The 25716-nt window shown below is 44.8% G+C and overlaps 1 protein-coding gene across 1 annotated transcript; it reads right to left on the bottom strand.

The window, feature by feature from the left end:
• Window positions 1-16759: 16759 nt before the first annotated feature.
• Window positions 16760-24652, bottom strand: LOC109756437 (uncharacterized). The gene is made up of 21 exons (XM_020315273.4): window positions 24351-24652; window positions 23905-24077; window positions 23635-23805; window positions 22922-23032; window positions 22761-22838; window positions 22254-22444; window positions 22120-22180; window positions 21905-21979; window positions 21745-21822; window positions 21602-21664; window positions 21448-21531; window positions 20112-20269; window positions 19917-19956; window positions 19649-19789; window positions 19398-19517; window positions 19094-19312; window positions 18557-18730; window positions 17777-18458; window positions 17466-17668; window positions 17259-17391; window positions 16760-17146 (listed from the first exon to the last, which is right to left on the bottom strand). Exons 1-21 carry the CDS (start codon window positions 24523-24525, stop codon window positions 16983-16985), a joined length of 3294 nt encoding a protein of 1097 aa, XP_020170862.1. The 5' UTR covers window positions 24526-24652; the 3' UTR covers window positions 16760-16982.
• Window positions 24653-25716: the final 1064 nt, after the last annotated feature.

Here is a 25716-nt window from a genome sequence, read left to right as displayed (position 1 = left end):
ATTTTATATTGCTGAATAATATAAAATATTATGAGTGCAGACGCTCCACCACGAGGTTCCTTGCTCCTTTTCGGTCGTCGGGAATCTATGTTCTTCCACTCTATTTTTTTACGTGAGCTTTGTTCATCCTTTTGCCAACACGCTAGACATCTAGCATCAAGGTGCACGTGTCAGGCAAGGATCGTTCCATCTATATGAAGAACACATGGGACTGGAACTACGAGACGGACATGTACCCAGGAGTGGACGTGCGAACCTGTGTAATGTAGCGCAGTAAGTGAAGTAGAAAGACACAAATAGTATGAACATGCGTGGCATATAGGCATTTGTCTCTTACTACCACTAAATGTTGTACGGTGCAATGCCCGGTGATGTTATGGAGTACGTGACTAAGTACTCTACTACTACTATATTAATTGGAGGCACATATTAGGAATGTGCAGTCATCTTGGCATAGTACTCTTTATAACCGAGTACTGCTAATACGCTCCTAAGTGGGAAACCGTTTAGGTTGTGATCGGTGTGAACAGGTTTGCAATTAAATATAGCATGGTACTACCTCCGTCCTAGTTTATTAGTCCCCTTTTTAATTTGTGCCAAATTTTGACTAAATATTTAACTTAAAAAATATTAGTGCATGTCAGCAAAAATTATACTAGTATCGTTGTTCCGTTTAAAAAAAAGCATATAAGCTGTTACTTCTTACCCAAAGGATCTTTATATCCAACAGACACAAAATATCCATTCGACTGTTCGAAATTACTTTACTACTGATCTGATGTCGAGGTAATTGCTGCATCGCCACCAAAACCCGCCATCTCTTAAGCTAAAGTAGACCGAGCTAACCCCTATATTAGCATATTACTAAGATAAACAGAAGGCACTGTAGAATCATTTAGGATGTGAGCTTGTCAATCTGAATATGGAGGGACACCAGCTTAGCCCCGGCCAGCAGCTTGGGCGGAACTATGAAGAAGGTCAACTCCTGCACGGCGACGTCGCCGGGATCCCTGTTGCTTGTCACCTCCATTTCCACCTTCACGGTGTCGGTCCTACCTTTGGGCTCCCCCGACGGGCCGTTTGCCCATAGCTTGTCCACGTAGTGCGGCAGTGGGGACACCCCCGCTCTGATGCAGACGACCGACAAGGCGATAGGCGCGCCGATGTCGAGCACGCCGCCGACCAAGAAAAACGCGCGGCCGTCCTCCTCCGCGAACAGCAAGAGCCGTGGCTCCGACAGTGGCACTTGCAGCTGAAGCGCCTTGCCGTACTGGATCCTATGCACGGGCATGGGATGCACGATGCTGATGTGGTGGGAGAGCACCAGCGGCGGGCCTTCGTAGCCGTAGACGGGCACGGGGCATTTGCAGGGCGCGAGTGGACACACGCTCTGGTGCTCGGCGAGCTTGTGGTAAGTGACGTAGAGCCCACAGCCTTCGTGCGGGCACTCCACCCTCACCGAGGAGAGGACGACATCCACCGCTGTTTCCGCACGTTGAAGCCACCGCCGCGCTCACACTTCTGGCACTGCCGCTGGTTCCCGGGGCGCTCGACACGGCAGTCCACGCAAGCCAGGTGCCCTCCCTTGCACTGCACAAATGAATCGAACAACACATCAATCAAGAAACCTGCACCTTGCTCGATCAGCCGAATGGATGAGGTGTATTCGAACCTCATACACTGGAGGCTTCAAGGGGCGGAGGCACAAGGGGCAGTGGAGCAAGGTGAGGTCCATCGAGACCATAGAGAGCTCCATCGTCGGATCCTGTTCCGTCTGCATGATCTCGCCCTCCTCGTGCACAACCATCTCTCGCTTTATTAGGGCCGGGGCATTATAAAGCTTTACCGTCACATATTCATACTACTTCAACGTGCATTAAATTAACACATGCAAGTATCAAAAGGAGAGTCATGGCATGCATGCATGCGTTGTAATTAATGCATCGGTAAACGCAAATTATTGAAATATATCGAGTGTAGTGCTTTGATGTGTCGCGTCAACTCGTACAAGACCGAGAAATTTGATTACTACAACGCCCTCTCGCCTTAACTGCACCTGCCTTTGGCTGCATGACAGGTGGGCCACCGACTTGTTGGGCCCACCTGTCATAGACGCAAAGGCAGGAGCAGTGAGTCAATTAAGCTGCGTCCCTCCCTCGCCCATGAGCGTGGTGGCTGGCAGGACTAGGAGAAGCTTCCGTTCGCTACACGCTCTCCCTCCCGCATGCGGTGGACATGCAGCAGTTCAATCGGTGTCAGATGGCCAGAAGCATACTGTAGTACTCTTCCACTGCAGTAGTGCTCCATCATTTGGCTACTTTAGACCCTATTTCCTACCGGATTTGGCGGAGCGAGCCTGGCCGAGGCAGATGGGGACGCGCCCGGCAAGGAGCCGTGTTGGCCTCTCGTGCAGCCCGCCGACCGAATCCGCCATCCCTGTGCAAGGAGTCGCACTGGCCGAGACCGACGGGGACGGGCTGTGCAAGGAGCCGCGACTGCTTACCGGCGGGCGAACGGGCCGCAGGGAGACGAGGGGGTATGCGGCGGGGAGAGTGAGAGAAAAGGTGTTTTTTTAGTGGTCCCAAGAAGAACTAACCCAAATAAGCACCTCTTGGGTGGGTTAGATTTTTTTATGGGTTAGATGCATCTAACCCAAACTAACCCTCCCGTTTGGATATTTTTGAGTTAGTTGAGTCCAAACTAACCCAAACTAACTCTAACTCATGAAACCAAATAGGGCCATTGTTCGACTTCCCGAAGAGGCGAAGAGCCAAGCGCAGCCCGGACGCTCGTGTGGCAGTTTCATATGTAGAGTAGTCTAGGATAGCGTGTACCATGCCTGTAAGCTTAAAATCGTTGGGGTCGGCTCCATGCTTTATTTTTTTTAATTAAAATAATCTTCTGGCCCTACCTGTCATCCTAGTGATTCTAGTTTGCACGCTCATCTGGTCAAGACAGGAATATATATTTTAATTTCTGGTGGGGTAAATGTTAGAGGTTGCAGCAGATGGAGTATTGTACACTGCGGGTATTTCAGCCAAGTTTAGAGGCAACCATGTGGGGCCAGTGCTATGATGGTCGCGTCAACTCGTACAACGAGGAGAAACTTGATTTTACTGTACACGCCTTCTCCCTCGCCCATGCGCGCAGTGGCTCGCAGACGAGGACGGGTTTTTGCTTATAGTACTACAACAAGCTATCCCTCCCGCTCGCGGTGGACGGACATGCAACAGTGGATTCGATACTGTAGAAGCAGTAGAAGTAACATCGTTATTCGTCTTCTCAAAGAGGCGAAGAGCCAAGTGCAACCCAAACGTGGCAGCTGTGAACCTTGGAGCACGCATATAGCCAGTCTCTTGCATGAGACAAAATTGCTATGTGAGCCCACTATTGTAGTACTCCCTCCATTTATTTTTAGTCTGCATATAAGATTTAGTCAAAGTCAAACTTTGTCAACTTTGGCTGAGTTTATAGAAAAAAATATCAAGATTCACAATATGAAATTAATATTGTTAGATGCATAATGAAATTAATTTTCATACCATATAGCTTTAGTATAGTAGATGTTGATATTTTCTCCAAAAAAGTTGGTCAAACTTTATAAAGTTTGACTTTGACTAAATCTTATATGCAGACTAAAATGAAACGGAGGGAGTACTTGCTAGTATAGCCCTGTAAACCAGAAAGGAGTATTTGCCTTTCTAGAGATTTCAACAAGTGACTAGACTACACCGAGACGGAGTACATATGGAGCAAAATGAGTGAATCTACACCGTAAATAAATACGTAGTTCTCTCGTTTTCCTCTCGGCCTTGGTCGCGGTGCACAATATTGAGTATACTAGTACTATCATCTTGAAATTTACGAAGTCACCATAGGCACCTCGTCATCGACTGGAACGTCTCCTGACACGCGATAGACGCGAGCGGCAGTCGCCTCCATAGGTGCTTGAATGCCAAGGAGGGATAGGGTAGAAGTTCTCGAGACGTTGAACGGTCAATGATGCATCCTCAAATTACATGCAGAGGGAATTAATTGGAGAAGCATAATAGAGCCAGCACGATGTGAATGCAATAGAGTTTGGATTCTCATATAAAGGCTCCCCACCACTCCAATCCATCTACTCCTCCTTAGTCTCTACGCAACACTGCTCACTCCAATCCAAGACCAAGTGACCAGAAGCCAGAAGCACCTATGGAGGCGATGGACGCGAGCGGCAGTCGGCTGTGCCAAATCATCCAAGGCGCCGGCCTGCGGCCCCGCATCGCGCAGCGTTTCCAGACGGTGCTGGTGACCGTCGGCATTGTAACCCTCGCCGACGCCAGCTTCGCCTCTCGCATGGACGACATGATGGTCAACTCCATCCGCAAGTTCGCCGCCGTCAAGAAGCGCGCGGACGACCTTGTCGTACTGCTCCAGCTCGCGCACCCAGGCTCCTCATTGCCTGCCACCCTCATCGGCCTCCATGGTGACAAACTCTTTCAAGCCCTGGTGGCCCTGCAGGTGCCGGAGGTCGCGATGAAGAATGTGCACCTCGAGGCCGCGCTTGTCGCGCAGCGCCTCGCCATGGGAGAAGAGCTAGTTGTAGCACAGACGCTGTTGTCAGATGGGACTCGCGTTGATAGAATAGGAGTACTGAGCACTCGTACCTCTTTTTTTTAGGGAAAAGCAGTCGTATGTCTAGTACTACCACTAGTTGGGTGCGTGCGACCTATACCTGTCATCACTTTAGGTCTCTTTTTCGAACCGCGGCTACGCTTCACCGTACATATTTTTTTAGTGCGGGCAGGGGAGATTTTTTTAGTTCTCTTTTAGTGGGCTCGAGGAGAACTAACCCAATTAGAACCTCTCCACCGGGCTAGTTTTTTTAGATGGGTTAGAGCAAACTAGCTCAAACTAACCCCTCCTATTTGGATAATTTGAGGCTATTTTAACCCAAACTAGCTCTAACTCAGGGATCCAAACAAAGAGGAATAGTATTGTACATGCTACAGTCTAGACCGTGGCACATTGTTTTTTATGGCCATATCAGCACATTGTTTTCTACTGTTGATTCACTGGGCTGCTGTGGTTCGCACTCCTCCGACGTGAGTATTAGTACTACTACTCCCTCCATTCCTAAATATAAGTCTTTTTAGACATTTCAAATTGACTACAACATACGGATGTATGTAGACATATTTTAGAGTGTAGATTCACTCATTTTGCTCCATATGTAGTCACTTGTTGGAATCTCTAGAAAGACTTATACCGCATGATTCTTTGCTCCTTCTTACTACTACGTACTACTTTGCCGACATGTGGGATAGCCAGCAGCATCCGGGTCGACGTAATACGTGTCATGAACCAGATTAGAGTGCGGAATGGAAGGGGGGCATCACCCCGGTCGTACCGCCAGTAATTCATGACTATAGTGAGTAGTCATATCACAAGTCTTTTCAGCAGTAACGCGCCATCAAATCGCACAGCCCGACCTTTCCAGCAGTAAGTAAGTTGAATCTGCTACTCCCTCGCCCTCCTCGCCTCTCTGTCAAACCGCCTACGTGAAAACTGTCGCGCGTACTGCTCGGGAAAAGCCCCGCCCTCAACTTTTAACTACGCGAAAATAGTTCGAGCTTGTTCATTCTATATAAATACTAGTACTGTATGTTTATTCACTGGTGGGGTTGTTCAATGAATGGAGGGCAAGAGAGCACAAGTGAACAATACTACTAGTAGTAGTAGTAGTAAGTAGGAGTCGTACAGTTAGTCACCTTAAATAGAGAGTTTCTTTTCTTTAATGCCACGTACACAAATTGAAACGCTTGTTGTGGAGAGAAAAAGATAATCACTCCACTATATATGTACGCAGGGGCCTGAGCACTTGCTTTACTAGGGTTGCTCTCTTCATTCTCTCATCCTCTCAAGATATAAACAAGACAGCGGTAGCAACATTTTCTCTCTGCTCACCACTGGTCACAGATCCGGCCGGATCCCTTCGGCTGGTGTGTGTAGAGGACTAGGTGCATCGTTCACGCGGTCATCGCCAGCGAGGGAGGAAACCCACAGCTGCCGGAGGGGTCCGATCCTCTGCCCGTGTCGTTCTCTCCGACACAGCGCCGGCTCGGGAGGTCCTCCGACCCTTCTTCCTCCCTGCCGTATTGTCCGCAGATCTGACCTGCCGCCGCCGACATCCCGACGACCCTCAGGTATAAGTTCTTCGAAAGCGGCCTTGCTCTACTGCCCCAGCTCCCCACGTGTCTGCATGTGCATCTTTTTCTACTCCCATCAGCTCTTCGAAAGCCACCTAAATTTTTAGTATTATTAGAGGTAAAGCTACTTCATGCATTCGAATCTAGGACTTTGTTCAAACAACAAAGAAAGGGGGGAAAGTTGTAGCATGAATCTAGGACTTGATTCAAAGAGGAAATAATATGGTGAAAGTAGTAGAGACCGGATACCCAACCGGTCTCTTGGTTGAAAAGGGAAATAATGGGAAAACGCAGTACAAACTGGATAAGGAACAGATCTATTATTGGTTGAAAAAAGGATAGAAAGTGGCGGCTGGTGGACAAGTCAACAGAGTATGTCCAGGATTAAATTTGTTGCCCTCACATAGTAAAAGGTCTCCAGGATTAGAATTGCTGCCCTCACATAGTAAAAGGTCTCAGGATTAGATTTGCTGCCCTCACATAGTAAAAGGTCTCCAGGATTAGATTTGTTGCCCTCACATAGTAAAAGGTCTCCAGGATTAGATTTGCTGCCCTCACATAGTAAAAGGTCTTCAGGATTAGGTTTGCTGCCCTCACATAGTAAAAGGTCTCCAGGATTAGATTTGCTGCCCTCACATAGCATGAACAAACTCGGCATCACCACTTTATGCCTCCTTGTAGGTACATTGTGCTGATGCGTCCACTGTCGCATGTCCTTATACCAACCTTTTGATGTTTTTAATGTAAGGGCGCATGTAAAATGAAGCGATCACACTGTTACCTTAGGGACATGTCTAACCAGTGTTATTGTTAATCTAATACCTCCAGTGATAAGATGCAATTAAACTGTGTTACAAATGGTACTCCTGCTGTTTTCCCCAGTATGATAAGTAGTTGCTCCTTTACGCTGCTGAGTGTCCTGGTGTCCCCACGGTCCCATGCCCTTAAACCAACTCTTTAGCTGTTGTTGATTTACTGTATCTGGTAAACAAGCAATGCCACCATTAAAGTAATCCCATATTTGATCTCATTGTTGATCGTAATGCTTCTGGTAACATGAAGCATTGCTGACGTTTTAAAATTTCTACTGTCCTTGCGTGATTGCCATGAACATAATTAAGATGCTTCTTTTCATTTCGTATATGTTTCATATATTCTTATTGACCAGCAACTGTTTACTTTCTATCTTTTTGTGCAGATAGGGATATCCATTTCACCTTGTTGCTATTGTGACCTTTTGGTGAACTGCACAAAACACTTTTTTTGGAATGAGTGTCTTGTGCAGTTCAACTAAAATGTCACTTGGGCAACATATCTCAATTTTGGTGGAACTGCACAAAATGGTGATTGGATTTTCCAAAATCTCCGTCAAATTCTGTTGGTAATCTCGTGTAACATTTTATTAGCCTTTGCAAGATGAGCCGTCACTGTCACCACAATGGCACTTTATTTTAGTGGAACTGCACAAAAGGATAAGCAAATTATAGTTGCACCTTACATGAGCCGGACAGCCAACCTTAATGTTCCTCAATTTTAGTGCAACTACTAAAGAAGAACCTGCCAACTCATGAGAGCAAGTACTTCTTGCTAGCTGAATGATGCAATCTTTGCTTCATTTCAGGTGAACTGCAGAAAAAGGAGCATGAATTGAATCATGGAACTCCAGGCTGGCCTCATCCGGGTGGAGCTGCAGGTTGAGTTCAAGGAATGCCATTATTATAGTAAGCATGCTCTTCTTATTTGTGTTGTGCAAACAGGAATACTCAACTACAAATGTTGTGACGGTCAAGAGCATTTGCCAAGTTCTTCGATTGTATGACATGGCTAGCCAAGATGGATTTAATCCCGATATTCACTTTATCAAAAGGCTCTAATGGGTTGGTTCTGAATCTTGCAAGCTGGGAATCAATGAGATGTGTAGGCATCTTTGTTGTACTTATTATTTGAATCTTATTTGTTGGTTCTGAATCTTGCAAGCTGGGAATCAATGAGATGTGTAGGCATCTTTGTTGTACATATTATTTGGATCTTATTTGTTGGTTCTGAATCTTGCAAGCTGGGAATCAATGAGATGTGTAGGCATCTTTGTTGTACTTATTATTTGGATCTTATTTGTTGGTTCTGAACCTTGCAAGCTGGGAAACACGGCATGATGATGCAGAGGACAACAACCATAACAAACAGTTCAAACTTGATAGTATTATCTATGTGAAAGTGCGACAAATGTGCTGATTGTGTGCGTCCTGAGAATAATAATTCTAATTGTTGTGCATGTTGATCATGTGGCACTGATAGAACGAGCCAATGCATTGCTTGTTTTAAGTATAAATTTCTATTAAAGCTAATTAAATTTAAGTAAAGTGACCACTAACTCCTATTATTATAGTACCAATACAGACCCGCTCGTGAACCGACGTGTGGCCGGAGTAGGTTTCTTAATGGAGGCGTTTGAATGCGCCGAGGGTGCATCTTTTGCCGGGCATGCAGCGGACGAGGGAGGGGTAGTAACTGTTGTCGCCTGTACACACTCAGTTTACTATTGAATCCAGTTCCCCAAGAGCTGAAAAACGAACTGTTGTCGCCGCCTACCCACTCGTTCACTTGAAGAGACTCCAATGACGATCTGAGGGGTGAGCCTGCTGGATATGGACTTCAGCAAGGAGTTCCCCTTTGAGTTCGCCGTTCAGTCCTATGGCTGCACCAAGTTGAATGTGATGTACACCAACGATCCAGACTCGGTGAAGCTCTGCCTCGCCGAGTTCAAGCAGTACCTACGGGACAAGAAAGCACAAGGTTGCAGGACTAGACCTTGTGCCCATCCATTCGTCTCCTGACAGGGACCAGCGGATCGTCGTCGCCTAGGTATGTGTGCAGGACGAGGTTCTCATCTACCACTTCTGTAGGGCCATCAGAGGTTCTGGAGCATTCGCCCGTTTCATCGGCAGCGCCGACTGCACCTTCGCTATGGTGGAGAGAAGGAAGAACGCGATGATTCGGCCATCTGGTGCAACAAGCTTGTCGACATCCAGAAGCAATACAAGATCATCAGCAACGGGCAGGAGAAGGACTCCGTGGTTGACCTCGCCGAGACCATCATCGACCCCTGATACGCCAACATGAAAGAAGACAACGATACCAAGGACCTGAACACGTGAGAGGTACCTCTGAATCTAGCCTACATAACCTACGCGGCCAAGGACGCATACGCATGCTACGACATGTACAGGCAGATCTTGGACATGAGGGCGTGTCTACTTCCCGTAACCGACGAGTACATGGACAGCCGCAGCGTCATGATCAAGCGTGCCAGGAAGGTCTAGATATTGTACTTTATCTGTTTATAAGCACCTTTATCATCTGAGTATTTCATGCATTAGCCTATGTGTCGTAATTATCTGTTTTGTCCAAAATATTTCTTTTAAGAACCCATTAACCTGTTTGCTTTTTTTAGTGGCTATTTGCTTATGTATGTAACTAGTTCACTTGTCCGTTAAAAAAAACTAGTTCACTCGGCTGTCGTGCTTTGAATCTCCTTCCTCCCAACATATTCCCCTCCTCAGGTGGACCCAGCAGGTCTCGTACAAAGACATATGGGACCAACCACCTATCCATTTGTATTTCTTTATTTTGTTCAATCTTTCATCCTCTTCCTATACAGTGGCTGGCCATCATAGCCTATGGCGTTGGCCAGGCCATCCCTCTACTACCACACATTGTCCGGCGGCGGCATCTCCACCGGCCCACCCTGCACCGGAACAAGTCAACCCTCGTACTCCCCTCTGCCTGCGTCTTCCCCCGCTCCGGTTCGTTCGGTCCGAGGTCTCGACGTCGTCCTCTGCCTTGGTGCTCTAGCCGCGGCGCCGCCGTCTGTCGTTCCCAACATGGTCAGCAAAACAAGAGGGATCGGGAGACAACTGTTCGTCGAGAGGATGACAGTCCCGGGCCCACCAGGTCCATGGCCTAGGTTTTGTTGTTTAACATGGGCAGCCCATGACATGTTTCAACATTTTTTGGATCCAGCAGGTATCAAGCGGCCTCTGGGCCTCCCAACCTAGCTTGTTTATAACATCAGCAGCCCAAGTTATATTTGTTTTTTCAAGACGACGCACAACTCAGTTCTATTTTTCTATAAGAATGCAAAACTGAACCTGTGTTTTCTATAAGAATGCAAAACTGAACCTATGTTTTCTATAAGAATGCAAAACTGAACCTATGTTTTCTATAAGAATGTAAAACTGAACCTATATTTATATCTTATTTTATTACATATATATTAGAAACAACATAAGTTTCCGTTAAACCTGTCGTTCGTCCAACCATTTTCTAGACCTTCCCACTTCCTTTATCTTTTGTTTTCATTAATTCTATATCTGAATTTTCTCTCACTTTCTTTTTCGATGTAAACTGAGTTTTCTTCCAGTACTTTTCCCTAGAACCAACTCAACTGTCCCACGTCTAGCCTAAAAAATAATAATACCCCATGTACTATTAACTCATCAAATTAAAATGATATTTTATTTCGTAAGTTGAAAGTTCTTACAAAATAATAATAATAATTGTTTATATATAACTTGGCAAGTTAACTCCTAGTGATTGCGTACATAAGCTTGCAAAGATTTTACTGACCAATGCAGTAATAGACGTGCAATCATGTGTTTATGTTTTTATAACATTTCTCCGTCTAGCCCAACATGATATTTTCACCCAGCCCAGCAAGTCCGCGGATTTCGAGAAAAATGCAAATGGGCTTTAAATTCTACCATATATATAAACGGGCTGCATAGATGCTACATCATTGTTTCACCCAGCCCACCAAATGGACTAAAAAACAAATGGACTGGCTGATATGTGGGCCAGTAGGTCGAAGCCTAAGAAGGCGTTGGATTTACATCCAACGGTCGGCATTCTTCTTCAATCTCTCGTCTTCTTCCCCCAGCGCTGTCAGGACCGCCTACTCCAGCCTCCGGCGTCCAGCGGCATTGTTTTGCGCGCCTCAGTGAAACGCTACCCCGCCGACGGCCAGGCCATCCCTCCACTCCGCGCCTCCTGTTATTCTCTACCGAGTGTAGGCCCACCCCGCACCCGAACCTGTCAAGTTTTCCACTCCTCTCCGTCTGCGACTCCACTGCCGCGTCTTCCCCATCTCTGGGTCGTTCCAGTCTGGGGCCTCGCCGTCGTTCATCGCCTTGGTGCGCTCGGCGTGGCGTGGTCAACATACGAGAGTCATCGGAAGAGGACTGTACGTCGAGAGCCTGACGGCTGGGACCCACGAGGTCCATGGTCGCACGCAAGGAAAGTTCCTCCTTATTAAGTTGTTTCCTCCCCCTGACAGCTGGGACCCACCAGATGTATCTTCGCACGGAAGGAAGTGCTTCCTTGTTATGCGAAAAATATATTCCTCCCGTTGACAGCTGGGACCCGTCAGATTTGGTGGCTGACTTGTGGGCCTACTAAGCGGACGTGTACGCAGGGCTTTGTCAACTTAATCAACAAATGATTCTAGTAGCTAGACCGTTGGATGCTAATCCAACAGCCGTGCTCCTTCTTCAACCTCTGTTCTTGCTCGTGTCTCCCGTGGGCGGCACCGCGGCAGTGCTGCCGCGCACCCGAACCAGTCAAGTTTCCCACTCCTCTCCATCTGCGACTCCACTGTCGCGTCTTCCCCATCTCCGGGTCATTCCAGTCAGGGGCCTCGCCATCGTCCACCAGCCTTGGTGCGCTCGGCACAGTGTGGTCAACGTGGTCAACAATCAAGAGTCATCGGAAGATGACTGTACGTGGGAGGCTGACAGTGGAGACGCATTGCGCCCATGGACGCATGCATTCAACTGCATCCTTTTTACCCTGAAAAATAATGTTTTCTCCCCCTGACTGTTGGACCCACCAGCTACATCTTCGCACGCAAGGAAGTGCGTCCGGGCAAAAAAAAAGATTCGCCCCCTGACTGCTGGGACTCACCAGCTATATCTTCGCACGCAAGGAAGTGCCTGACAGTCGGGACCCACCTGGTCGAAGCGTACGTAGCGTTGTTATTCTGGTCGCGAACGTGTACGTACATACTGGTCGATGTAGAGCGCGCACATGTCGTAGTAGAGGCGCGCATGTAACATGTACACGTACGTACAGCGGCCAGTGTGCAAGAAAGAAAATACGGCCACGTACGAACATACGGGCGGGGTCTCGAACGCCTACTCGCGCATACGTACGGCCAGGGCTCGTGTACATGGCTGGGTCGGAACGGAGAAATTGCGTCGTCGTCGTGTTCATGGGGAGCCAACCGGCTGGGTCGGAACGGAATGCGTCGTCGTGTTCATCGGGAGGGCTTGGACGGAACAGCCGATGGAAACGGGCCTGGCGTACCGCAGAACGGAGAAAACGGCCTTGTGTTCGACCGGCCACGTTCGAAACGGGATCCTGTTCATCGTGATGGGTCTGGCGAACCGCAAAACGGAGGAAACGGACCTCCTACGGTCGAAACAGGGGTCCTGTTGATCGGGAGGGGTGTGGCGTACCGCAAAACGGAGGAAACGGACTTGTGTTGGAGCGCTACGGTCGAAACGGGGGTCCTGTTCATCGGGAGGGGTGTAGCGTACCGCAAAACGGGACTCCACGGGATACTATTCATCTCCACCGTCGACCCCCTCCAGCCTCCACAGGCTACTGTTCATCCACCGTCGACCTCCTCCAGCCTCCACCTGCGACTATTCATCCACGGGCTCCTGTTCATCTAGCCTCCACCGCGCGCTACTCCACCGGCTACTGTTCAACCAGCCCTCTCCACGGGCTCCTGTTCAACCACCCCTCCACGGGCTACTGTTCATCCAGCCCTCCACCGTCTACTGTTCATCCAGCCCTCCACGGGGTGGTCCTGTTCATCCAGCCCTCCACGGGGTCCTGTTCATCCAGCCCCAACCGGCTCGATCGATCGGGGTCATGTTCATCCAGAGGCAACACCACGGGGTCCTGTTCATCCACCCCCACCGGGAACTGTTCATCCAAACCCCCCCCCCCAGCAACGCTCACTATTCATCCAGAGGCAGCATTGATCGGCTTCAGTTAGCAGCCGTAGAGAAGGAATCGCTCGATCGGGTTCAGTTAACAGCCATCGATCGATCGCTCGGGTTCAGTAACGTGTAGCCTGCAGTGCAATCGCTCGGGTTCAGTTAGAGCCCAACGCCTCGCACCCACGCGCGTGCGTGTACGAGAGAAACACGCAAACCTCCGTGCATCGCTCGGCCCCGACGACCCACCGTAACCGGGAACACCCCGATATTTTCCTCGCCCTCGCTTCTACAACGGTTTTTTCCGTCATGAACGGCCCAAAGAATGTCATGCAGCTGCGTCTCCGGCCCGCCAAGGACAAAAATCCCATTTTCTGTCATGATTTTTTGTCATAGAAGTAGGAGCCCACCAGATCTATGATGATACCGGGTTTTGTCACAATTATCGTCATAGAATTGTCATAAGTATGACAGAAAAAAAAATTGTTCGGCCCAAAATGTCACGGATGTGTCTTTTTTTTGTAGGGTTCCTTGGTATTGAGGTCAAGAAAAACAAGGAGGGTGGTCTTCATCTTTCTCAGGAAAAATATGCCACTGATCTTTTGAGGAGAGTTGGGTTGCAGAATTCTAAACCTTCACCAACACCATTGTCCAGTTCAGAAAAACTCTCTCTTACTGAAGGTGGCCCTTTGAGTCAGGAGGATGGCACCAACTATCGATGCACTACAGTATTTGATCCTTACTAGATCTGACATTGCTTTTTCAGTCAATAAAGTCTGTCAGTTTCTTCATGCACCCACTACTGCCCATTGGACTGCAGCAAAACATATATTGAGATATGTGAAACACACTTTGAGTGTTGGATTGACCTTCAGCAAGTCCTCATCCACGCTTGTGAGTGCTTTTTCAGACTCTGACTGGGCAGGCTATTTGGATGACAGAAGGTCAACAGGAGGGTTTGCAGTTTTCCTTGGTCCTAATTTGATCTCATGGTGTGCAAAGAAATAGGCTACAGTTTCAAGGTCAAGTACTGAGGCGGAGTATAAGGCATTGGCAAATGCAACATCAGAAGTTATTTGGGTGAAAGCTGTTCTTAAGGAACTTGGTCTTCATCACACACAAACTCCTTGTCTTTGGTGCGACAACCTTGGTGCCACATACTTATCTGCTAACCCTGTGTTTCATGCAAGAACTAAGCATATTGAGATAGATTATCATTTTGTTAGAGAACGAGTTGCCAACAAGGAACTGGACATTCATTTTGCACCCTCAAGAGATTAAGTTGCGGATGGTTGCACGAAAGCTTTGGCCACAAGACCGTTTGAAGAGTTTAAACGTAATCTCAACTTGAGGAGTTTAGATTAAGGGAGGGTGTTAAACATCCAATATTATGGGCCGCCAAGAGTTATTCTTGGGCGCCACTTCTAGGAGATAGAGATGGCTTTTCTTTCCTGTTTAAGTTACATCTATCTCTATTCCCAATCTTCTGTAAACTCTTCCGGTTAGTCCTCTAACTGTATGCGTGTGTAATCTCCTCGAGAGGTTTTCTCTCGCTATCAATATATAAGCACGCGGGCTCCCGTCCAGGGAGTTGAGACGCTTCGACAATAGTTTACAAATGGCAGTAGAGTTGCTTTAAATTTGAAATCGATCCTAACGTGCTTTGAGAAAATTTACGTTATGAGAATTAACTATCATAAGAGTGCTCTGGTGCCCATTAATATGGCAAATGAGGAGTTAGGAGTCTTTTTGGAGATTTTTTCAGTGCATAACAAGTGGTTTTCCCATCAAGTATTTGGGAATACCACTTCATTTTGATAAGCTGAGTAGAGAGGATCTACAAATCTTGATTGACAAAATCCTTGCTAGAATAGCTGGTTGGATGGGCAAGTTGCTTTCCTATCTAGGTAAAATAACTCTAATTAGATCCTACCTAGCTAGTATTCCTTTATACTTGTTGTCCTTTTTAAATATCCCAAATGGGCTATTAATTTGATTAACTCCAATATGGCAAATTGTCTGTGAAGTGATAGTGAAGGGGTACAAAAAATTCATCTGGCCAACTGGCCTTCTATTTGTATGAGGAAAGAATATGGTGGTATGGGGGTCCTAAATCTTCAGGACATGAATATATGTCTGATTGGATCCTGGGTTAAAAGGTACTTAGCTGGTGAGGGCTCCTTGTGAGAAAAGATAGTGGATAGTAAATATAATACCAGGAACCCAAACATACTTTGTTGTCAAGACAGCCATCCTTCTCAGTTCTGGAAAAGCTTTCAGTGGGCTTTACAAGCTGTGAGGCTGGGGTATAAATGGCAAGTAGGAAATGGGAGGATGGTAAGATTTTGGGGAGATATTTGGCATGGAAATGCTCCTTTAGCTACCCAATTTTGGGTTTTATATTATTTAGTTCAAGAGGAAAATAAACATTGTTGAACTGTGAGATGACAATGAACTTAAGTGTACATTTATGAGGGTGTTTTCTGATGAGCTGATGATCCAGTGGAAGGATCTGGTTAATATCCTTAGATTAACTACATTTAGCACTGATGATGATTCTCTGATGTGGCAATATGAGACTAAAGGGGCGTGTTCTTCTAAGTCTCTATATGTTATTATTAACTTTAGGGGGATTCAGCCTTTATACTTACCAGCAGTGTGGAGTATTAAAGTACCCCCAAAAGTTCAGGGTTTCCTGTGGTTGTTTTCTCAAAATAAGATCATGACTTGATAACCTAAGAAAAAGAGGGATGGCTAAACCACTGGAATGTGTGCATTGTAAGGAAATAGAGTCGGTGTATCATCTTTTCTTTGAGTGCATTGTAGCTAAGCATTTCTGAAATGAGATTGCATCTAAGTTTAATGTTCAGATTGTGGATTTTGAATCGCTTGCGAAACTGTGGCTTTGCAAGAAGAGATTTGTGCATATTGGTGTAGTTACATCTGCAGTGCTGTGGAGACCGTGGAATTTTAGGAATTCAATTGTCTTTAATAGGGTTACTTTGATTTCCATGAAACAGGTAGGGGCCTGCATGCCTCGATCCATCTGGCAGCAAATAAGAGTCTGGTAACGTGAGAGGTTTAAGCGTTGGTAGATGTTTAGTGAAGTAGGACCGTGGTTTCTTTCTATGAAATGGAAAACACCCTCATCAGAAAACACCCTCATAAATGTACACTTAAGTTCATTGTCATCTCACAGTCCAACAATGTTTATTTTCCTCTTGAACTAAATAATATAAAACCCAAAATTGGGTAGCTAAAGGAGCACCTAAATGAGCACCTTTTCATCAGGAAAAAAAATGAGAAGGGAATATAACTGATATACTGCATCAACAGAATTCCAAATCCTGGTTTATAGAACGCAGCTAATGGTCTTTTCCGTTTGCTGACTTTCATCTCACAAATCCAACTCAAATTTGACAACGCCAGTAAAAACAGCCTCAAAATCAAACTAGTGAACAATTTCAAGAGTTTGGTTATATTAAAGATTTTAGCCAAAAGGCAGGCTAAATATTAAAGTCGAGACCCTAGGAGTAAGTGGGTCAGAAAAATATACAGCTCACTGGATAAAAAATGATAAATATTGCATCATTAAGTCACACAATAAAACGAATGATATTTTTCATCCACCAAAAGTGGGAAACCCCAGTAACACATTGCAGTCCATTTCATACACGAGCACAAAGAACAAGCAGAGTATCTACTAAAACAAACGACAAACAAAATAAAGCTAATAAAAGCCGCAAAGCTAACACAGAAAACATGTTTGGAAAATAAAATCTGCACAAGTCTAACACCTAAGTTGGTGAGCATGCAACAGCTGCTCATATTCAGGAAATGTTTCTGCAATTCTCTCAATTAGGTCATCTGGCAAAACCTGCGCTTGGAGGAGCGCAGTATGTTTCTGAATCAGTGAAAGAACCACTTGTTGTATGTCCATTTCGTCCAGGGAACCTGCATTAGCCCCAGAAACAAATGTTCACAAAACAACCTTTTGAGGTTAATATCAGAAGAAAAACTATTTTGCGGTAAATATCAGATAAATAAAATAGTTCCAGAAGTTTACCCAGTTCAATGTCTTGGGTTTCTTCATCTATGTCTCCTTCCTCAACAACCTCGATTGACTCGCCAGCAGCAGCAGCATATCTTGCAAGGAATTCCTCTTCTGTCTCTTCTCGCACATCATCATCCTCCGAATCCTGATTGCATGTTCACGATCTTCAAGCAATGTGCTTAGAGAGAATATAGAAAACACGGTTCTATGGTACATTACCTCATCATCGTCATCAGTGTCTTCCTCATCATCATCGTCATCTAGATCTTCTGCTCCATCACCATCATCATCATCCCCGTCCTCTTGAACGTCCTTGAGATGAATGCAGGACTCCATCAATGATATATAGCAGTCTTGCAACACCTTGGTGCCACCCATAGAAAGGGCCAGCAGTCGCTCAATCACAGTTGCTAATGTTAATACTGCATGGTGATTGCAAGCAGTAATAAGATGACACATCTTTCTTAGTCAAGAAAGCAAACATCAACAAGACTCAAACTGTAATGATCAATAGATATATAGTTACTTACTGGCCAGTTTGATCTCAGATTCAGACGAGAGCCCAGGAGTAAACGAGCTACTTGAGACTTGTGCCAGTGCAGATGCCCATGCTGTATAACCATTGCCATCATCCTTGCATAAAACTTGCTGAATAGCATCTGGATAGCAAATGTAGCATGAAGAAATGGCCAAGAGTAGTGGCTTCCATATCCCAGCAGGGCTGTCAGATACACCCTTGAAATAGGAAAATGTTGCTTCCCCAAAGGTTACAGCAAGAGTCATTCTAGTATCTTCTGCTCCCAAGGAAAAATCTGGAGCATGCAATAGTGTATGGATGCATGAGCATGCCCTCCATGTTGCAGAGGGGTAGGCTGCAATGGCCCTGGTCACAAAACTAGAAACCCGACTAATGACTGAACTTTGTGATCCATTTGCAGATTGGGAAGGAAGCATCTTCAGAAAGAAACCAGAGGAGTCAAATCTTTGATGGAAACTGACAGCTTCTTTGATTGCGTTGAAAACTCCTTGATCCTCCTCCTCCTCCCATGAGTCCCAGTATGCAATGATGTCTGCCCATATAACTACTAGCTCAAAGACCTTCATGTGTGTGATTTCTTCCATAGAAGTAATAGACCTCAGGATGAATTCAAGCAACACGGAAGCATCATTTACACATGAAGGTGGTGGCAGTGCAGAATCTAAAGTCGGCTCCTGAAATGAACGTCAACAAACAGTCAGACAGATTTTATTGCACAGCCACCTACAGACATCAGTAGATAGCGAACTTGACTTCCACTTTGCCAACATACCATCTGTTCAACTGGCAACAGCCAAGCTTTTTGTAATACTGTTGAAAAAGTTTGAGCGATAGCAGTCTGGCCTAATTGCCACGCACTCTTCTCATGTTCCTTGTTTTCATCTGGTGCAGGGCTATCCCAAGCTTGAACCATAGCTACCAGCGCAGCAAAACCCTGTTCGACAACCTACAACAATACATACATGTAAACCAGTTAGGGCTATTAGGATTTTCCCACTAGGAATTAGTTAATGAGGGATACTAGAGACAAAGCAGTGGGATAAAAGAACAGACGTCCATAGCAACATGCAAACATGTATTTCCTTCAGAAAAAAATCTATCAGTAGTTCCACACCAGGTTTATAATCTTTGTTATATGTTACATTGTATCGAGAAATAAGGCCACTGAGTGGACTTAGGTTCTAATTCTTGAGCCTCACCCACAAGTATGTGAAAATGATAGTAGTGAGTACTATTGTGCCTGTATTGTCTGCAGAAAGCATGAAAGTATTGACCATGGAAATCTGAGAAATGAATAAAGCAATATTACCTGAGGCCATGGATCTGGTACAGAGGGCAGTAGATTTGTGATAGTATTGGCAATGTTAGACACAGTGCCAGGAATGTGAGCCGCAACTTTCTCTTGGCCAGCATCGACTATTGTTCCCAGAAGCTGAAACAAAAGAGCAGACTCGTTTTCATCTTCAGCACTTATCCTTTTCACAACAACTTGCAAAAGGGCAACCCAGTCAGGCGGAGCATAACCATTCTACAAAAAGGCACACAAAAATATGTCAGTGGCATATTTACAGGCGACAAGCAGATTCCATTGACAATACCATGTCAACTCTTACCTCAATGAGTTCTGCAATAGCACCAGAAGCAGAAGCACGAACCGGATAACAAGTTACATCCTCGGCATCTTCCATGCTCAATGCCTTCATTAAAGAATTATAAATATCCGTGCACATAGCCTGCAGATAAGCAAAAAAGGAATCAGAAATTAAATATATGATGATATAATGAAATACAGTGATGAAGTCTCGTGTGTTAACTAGCCCATCCTACAACATGATGCAAGCATGAACGCAATGAAAGGATGTACCTCTGGTAGGCACAGGGTAAGCTGCCCTATAATCCAGTTTGCAGTAGATATCAAATATGGACTGCACGGATCTAAATAATACAATGGAAGAATCCGATTCCTGATCAAAGTAACCGCCAAATCTTTCCTCTCACTCAGAAACTGCAAAATGGGTTAATAAATCAGCAACTACTCTAATATCAGTTCAGAGGATAAGGGAACCGGGGGCTGTGTCTCTCGTAGGAAGAGAGGTTCAGAAAATACACATCTTATGAGAGAACATTCTTACATCTTGGAGGCCTCCATATGCCATTAGAACACCAAAATAACTGAAATGAATGACAGTAAAGTGACTATTTCATAAGTATGAAACAAATAGAAAAGCAAATAATCCAGAGTCCACATGTATGCATGTGGCACAGATATGTCTAGATTTCCACAATCCTTTCTTAAGGGCCAAAATAAATAAGCCGTGTGATCTTACTTCTGCACTGCCTTTGATGACGCATCTTCTCCATGAGAAGGTACAGGAAATTTTGACAGGAATGGGATGACCAATAGCTCCCCAATGCAGCTTCCTCCTTTTCCTTTGCTTTTGTCACCCTTCTTGCGTTTGGAAGCTGCAGATACAACTGGTGGGCCCTGAAACAAGAAACATGAGTTAGTATAAGTAAAACACCTATGCAAGTCTTGTTTTAATTTAATTAGTTCCCTGGATTCAAAAGAAACAGAAAATATGCATGAAATTTGTAGCTTGTGCAATGCAGTCGCTGAAAGCATTTAAAATGCATATATATGCCCGAAATAATAGTTTCAGATGCTGAACTGACATATAATTGTTTATACAAGGAATCAGCCTAACAATATGAAGTCACAAACTCTGATATAACAATCTAATCTAAAACAATGACCTAGTGTGCCTAAAGGATATTATGTGCATCAGTGCACTATGAAAGAAAAATACTTGGATGACTGAGACAGATTTTAGAGGGAATTTGCATGAAAATGGTCAATATCCATCAATTTGATGTATATATCGTTGTTGCAATCCGATATTCCAATGAAAAATAAGCTACTACAGAAAATAAAAACCTTTTCAAAATCCAAGATTTTCTTTTTGTGGTATATGCGCAAGGGCGTCATATACTAACTAAAAGATAATCTTCTTAAACGATATTGGCAAGGGAATCCAAGGTGTAGCTTCTGTAACCATGATGAATCTATTCGGAATCTGTTTTTCAATTGTCATTTTGCTAGAGCCGTGTGGCGTAGCATCCAACCATCACCTCCTCGAGGCGTTGCTAATATGTTTAATAATTGGTTGAGGGGGCTCTCAAAAGGATTGCCGGATATGGTACTACTTGGAGTAGGTGCTCTTGATCACTATGGCTTAGTCGTAGTGATATTGTTTCTAATAAAAAGGAACATTAACTCTCATGTGCAAATTATGTGCATACGTACAAGCTGGCTCCGTTCCTGGTCCATTCTTCAGTAACAGAAAAACCAAGAGTTTCTGATAGTGGCATGCACACAGTTGCAGCAGGTGGTCAGTGACCCGTTCTCCCAGCAGCGGCCTAATCTCCGTACTGTGGCATCTTGAGCCTTCCAGCCGCATTATGATAGTGTTGTTTCTATGTTATCTCTAGCAACTTATACTTTTACCAGGTTTGTTCCCCTGCGTGTGCTTGTGCATGTTTCGCTGTATGCGTTTATGATGCAGAGTCCAGAGGCCCAACTCTATTGTTCTTGTATCACCTAGATACATGGCAAAGAATTAATAAAATTTTCTATTTCCCGAAAAAAGGGAAGAAAATTACAACCTTTGAGAGGGCTAGAACACCAAGTAAATTGATGGCACTTTTCCTAGCAGTAAATAAATCCTCAGCCCACCCTGAAATGTCATCCTGCCAAAAAAAATCAGTCAGACAACATGAACACAAGAGATAAACAAGTATTGTAGAATCATGTATTTACAAGTTCAGAGGGAAGATTCTTCCGCATATACTCGTCGGTATCCTCCTCCCATTCAGCTATATCCTAAGTAACATATAAAGTTGGGTCAAAATAAGTACATATTGGAAAGATGTTATTTATCAACAAAAAGGTAGGGAGCTAACCTTTTCATTTAATGCTAATGCTGGAAAAATTGCTGAATCCATAAGTGAAGAAAAATGGGGTGAAACAAGACGCCATCCCTGCAACCAAGAGAACACATGGCCATCAAGTTCAAACATTTCTGTTCCGACAATGCAGTCAAATTACTTGGTGTACACTTACAGGGCCTGTCTCCAATACACGGGAAATTACGTCAAATGTTAACGAAAAAATCCGGTCCGAGAGAGAATTGAGTTTCTGCAATCATTTATTCATTTGTCATTCGGAATCTTATCAAATACAATAATGATAATGATAACAATGCCCATCACACCATTCAATAATCTAGAAAATGCTACAGGCTCATAATACTTGGTCTTCAGCACTATAGAACTTACACTTAAATGAATGCTTTGTTTCGATATTCTGATTACGCAGTTGACAATATGTGGCATCTGGCTGAGAACAATGAAGAGTAAGCATTCTGGAAAATATACTAGAAAAGAACAACAGCAGAGACAAATGTACATACTTATCAGCATGTTTCCTGTGACGAGTAACAAGTGTGCAAAATATAATAAGACATCTTTTTGCAATCTTGAGCCTTGATGTAGCTGAATCTTCAGGAGGACTGTTGAAATCCAATGAATCCAGTACACGGAACATGTCTTTGCAAAGGGAAGGCAGGATCTGCTTCACCCCAGATGGCATGTATGACCTCACCTGCAGGAGTACCATAATTAGTCACACATTATAGGAAGTTAACAGCCAATCAACCAAGCATGCCAAAAAGAAGTCTATCACAGCACTATGACAATGTAAATATACAGGGCAAGCACAGCACTGGGAAGCAAAAGAATGGACTAGGTATGCATAGCATTCTCATATTGCCTAAACAAAAAAGAAAATATTGTTTTGAGCTTTGTTCAACAAATATACGCTATTTAGTATTCAGCCTACCCTTTCAATTCATATGTTTTCAGTATGTGATATTTATACTGTTAATACATCACAAAGAGGAAACAGAAACAGGACTTACAGTGAAATACATGCACTTGCATGTGATAAGTAGGAGCTGCTCATATTCCAGCTTATTCCCATCATGCGATAGTAGAACCTGTTGCACACACCATAAAATGGTCAACAAAGATCAGGGGGCATATAATCTTTGGAGAACATCAGAGTGCATTAGCGAAGGACCTTGTCAGCAAAGTGGTGGAATGTCACTTGCAGTGGTGCAAGAATCTCAGCTGCGATTTGCTCCAACTGCTCTGGAACAGGCTCCTTTACAACTTTCGGGTTCAAGAAATACTGTAAAATAAACACGGTTAGGTAAGAAACATTGGTTTCATTAATATATATGTTTTATTGACAGGTGTTAAATCATTATCAAATAAACTAACTAAAGAGATCCAAATGGGGCACAACTCTCAAGTAGAAATCGATACATCATACAGGCACGCTGATGATGAAGTACAGAAATTGATTCAGGAAGTCGTGAAAGTAAAGTATTCTCTAGTGGGTTGAACTGTCAAACAATGGCTGCGCATTTTGAACAGGGAGTCCCAGAGAAATAAGTTCCTAAAAGAAACAAACAACAGAGGGCAGTTAACTTTCTGTTTTACTCCATCCGTTCCACAATATAAGACATTTTTGCAAGCTAAAACAGCTTACAAAAGCATCTTAGATTATGAGACAGAGGGAGTAGTTCTTTATACAGATAAGGTAGGCAGAATAATTCTGAAACAGGAAAGTTCCTATTATTTAGAATGCAGGGACAAAATGCTCTGAAGCCAGAGTAAGTGTGCATTCTGAGAAATGCAGAGGGTAAGAAGTTGGATTTCAGAAACATGTCGGACAAGTGCAAAGCACATGTAAATATGTAGCGCTCGTCCTTGGAAATTGACATATACCTGAAAGGGGCGAAGGATGGCCTGGAGTACCGTGAGAGCATTAATGGTTTTCCACTCAGGATGCTGGCCTGGACTAATTGCATCGCTGCTCTGGATCACCAGCTTCAACTGAGGCACAAGTTGAGGCCACGAATTCTCCTTGACAAAATCTTTCACCACGACTTGGCCAAACTGCCAGTAACAAACGGTAGCAACATAAGCAATTAAGAAACAACCTTATGGATGATGCAGCATGTGATATTTTGAGATACAGGGCACATCTGCGCATACAACTTCAATCAGCACTCGAAGAATTGCAGGTTCCACTCGAAGCAGAGCCTGCGCGAGCTGGTCGCGAAACTCCCTGTAGAGATCGGACGACGAGAGCCCCCCTTCCATGTTGCGCCGGACGAAATTCTTCAAGTAAGTCGCCGCAGCTATTCTTGTCCCTTGATCACCATCCCCTACAACCGCAATTCGACTAATCCGATTACAGCCATCAAACTGACTTCACAGTTAGAAGCACGCTTGTTGCATCACCAGAAGGACGGGCGCGCAACAATAATTCCTCAAAGAAAGAGAAAGATTTGTCACTGCGTCAAGCGCCTTGAAATGAAGCGCCGCGACGCTGCCGCTGAATTCCCCAGCAGCAAAGAGCCATGGGCTACCGCAAATTCGCGCGCAACTAAGCCTGCACGAGGGCACGGGATCTACTGGAGTGGTATGAGGCAGGGTACCTGCGGCGACGGCGAGGAGGGCGATGGGGAAGCGGGGGTCGCCGGCCGCGGAGATCCGGTCGAGGCCGGCGGTGGCGGCGTCCACGGACGCTTTGTCGGCGCTGAGGGTGGCGGTGAGGAGCCGCCGGAGCTCATCGCCAGCTGCGGCGGCGGGGTAGGCGGCGTCGACCTCCATTGAGCACAGTAAACCCTAGGAAGTCCTTTGCCTCTTCCCGCCTTTTGACCAAGAGAAACGAGAGGGGGATGGAATATATGGCGGGAAAAGTTGCATTCCGCGGAGTACACAGGATCACTCTCTTTTTTTTCTGACGAGGAACAAGTTGCATTCCGGCTAAGCACCGCCCATGGTCCTATGTATTGTTAGCACGATGACTTCCTCAACTGTCTATTATAACAAGTTGTGCCGACTCCAGCAAAGGAGGGACGATGGCAGCGGCTCGCCTTCGGCTCGTTTCAGTCTTTGTAATCAGAATCATGATGTAATTTCATTATTTTTGTTGTTTGTTGTACTGATATAATTGAAGATGAATAAGTCGAAAGTTTTCTGTAAATAAAATTGCGAATGATTACACAATTGTGTGCTCAACAAACCCATGGTATTTTTTAAAATTACTTACGAATTGGGTGAAATCTTCATTTTACTTGATTTTGAGTTGAAAGGTTTTCAAGGTGAAATTAATGTTGTTGCCTCTTAATGGGAGCTAATATATCTCGCGTCGTGCGACAAATAGGTGGTGCTTAGCCGCCCAATTTTTTTTAAACATCGGTACAGACATAAGCGCTTATATACACGCGCATACATTTACCCTTATGAACGTACACACGCACACCCTACCCCTATGAGCGCCTCCGAAAGACTGAGTCGGCATATCATCTTGAAATTTACGAAGTCACCGTAGACACTTCGTCATCGACGGAAACGTCTCCTCCCACTGAATTCACGTCGCCGAAAATCCTGAAATAAATCTAAGAATAAATGCGAGCACCAGAATTTGAACTCTATGTGTTAGGGATACCACGGTCTCTCCAACCATCCAACCACAGGTTGGTTTGCACTTCGCCGGCCAATTGGTAGTGAAAGAAAAATGCAAACCAAATTGCTGGGAGGTTAGCCGCTCGAGTTAATTAGCTCATGTGTTTAAGACTACCTACAATGGAGAGTAACTTATACTAGCAACATACATATGTGAATATTCATTTATGAGTTCATACCATCTACACCAAGTAAAGAAAAAAATATAAAAAATTCAAAAAAATTCAAAAAAAAAATTTGCATGGTAGATAATTTGGTGTGCGAGGTGCACTCCAAATTTCAGGTCATTTGGACACACGAGTAGCTTTCAGCAAAAAAAGACAAATTAGATCG

The sequence above is a fragment of the Aegilops tauschii genome, chromosome 4 (assembly GCF_002575655.3).
Source record: "Aegilops tauschii subsp. strangulata cultivar AL8/78 chromosome 4, Aet v6.0, whole genome shotgun sequence".
NCBI lineage: Eukaryota > Viridiplantae > Streptophyta > Magnoliopsida > Poales > Poaceae > Aegilops > Aegilops tauschii.
The sequence above is the reverse complement of the archived record's forward strand: the minus strand, read 5'-3'. Positions and strand labels throughout refer to the sequence as shown.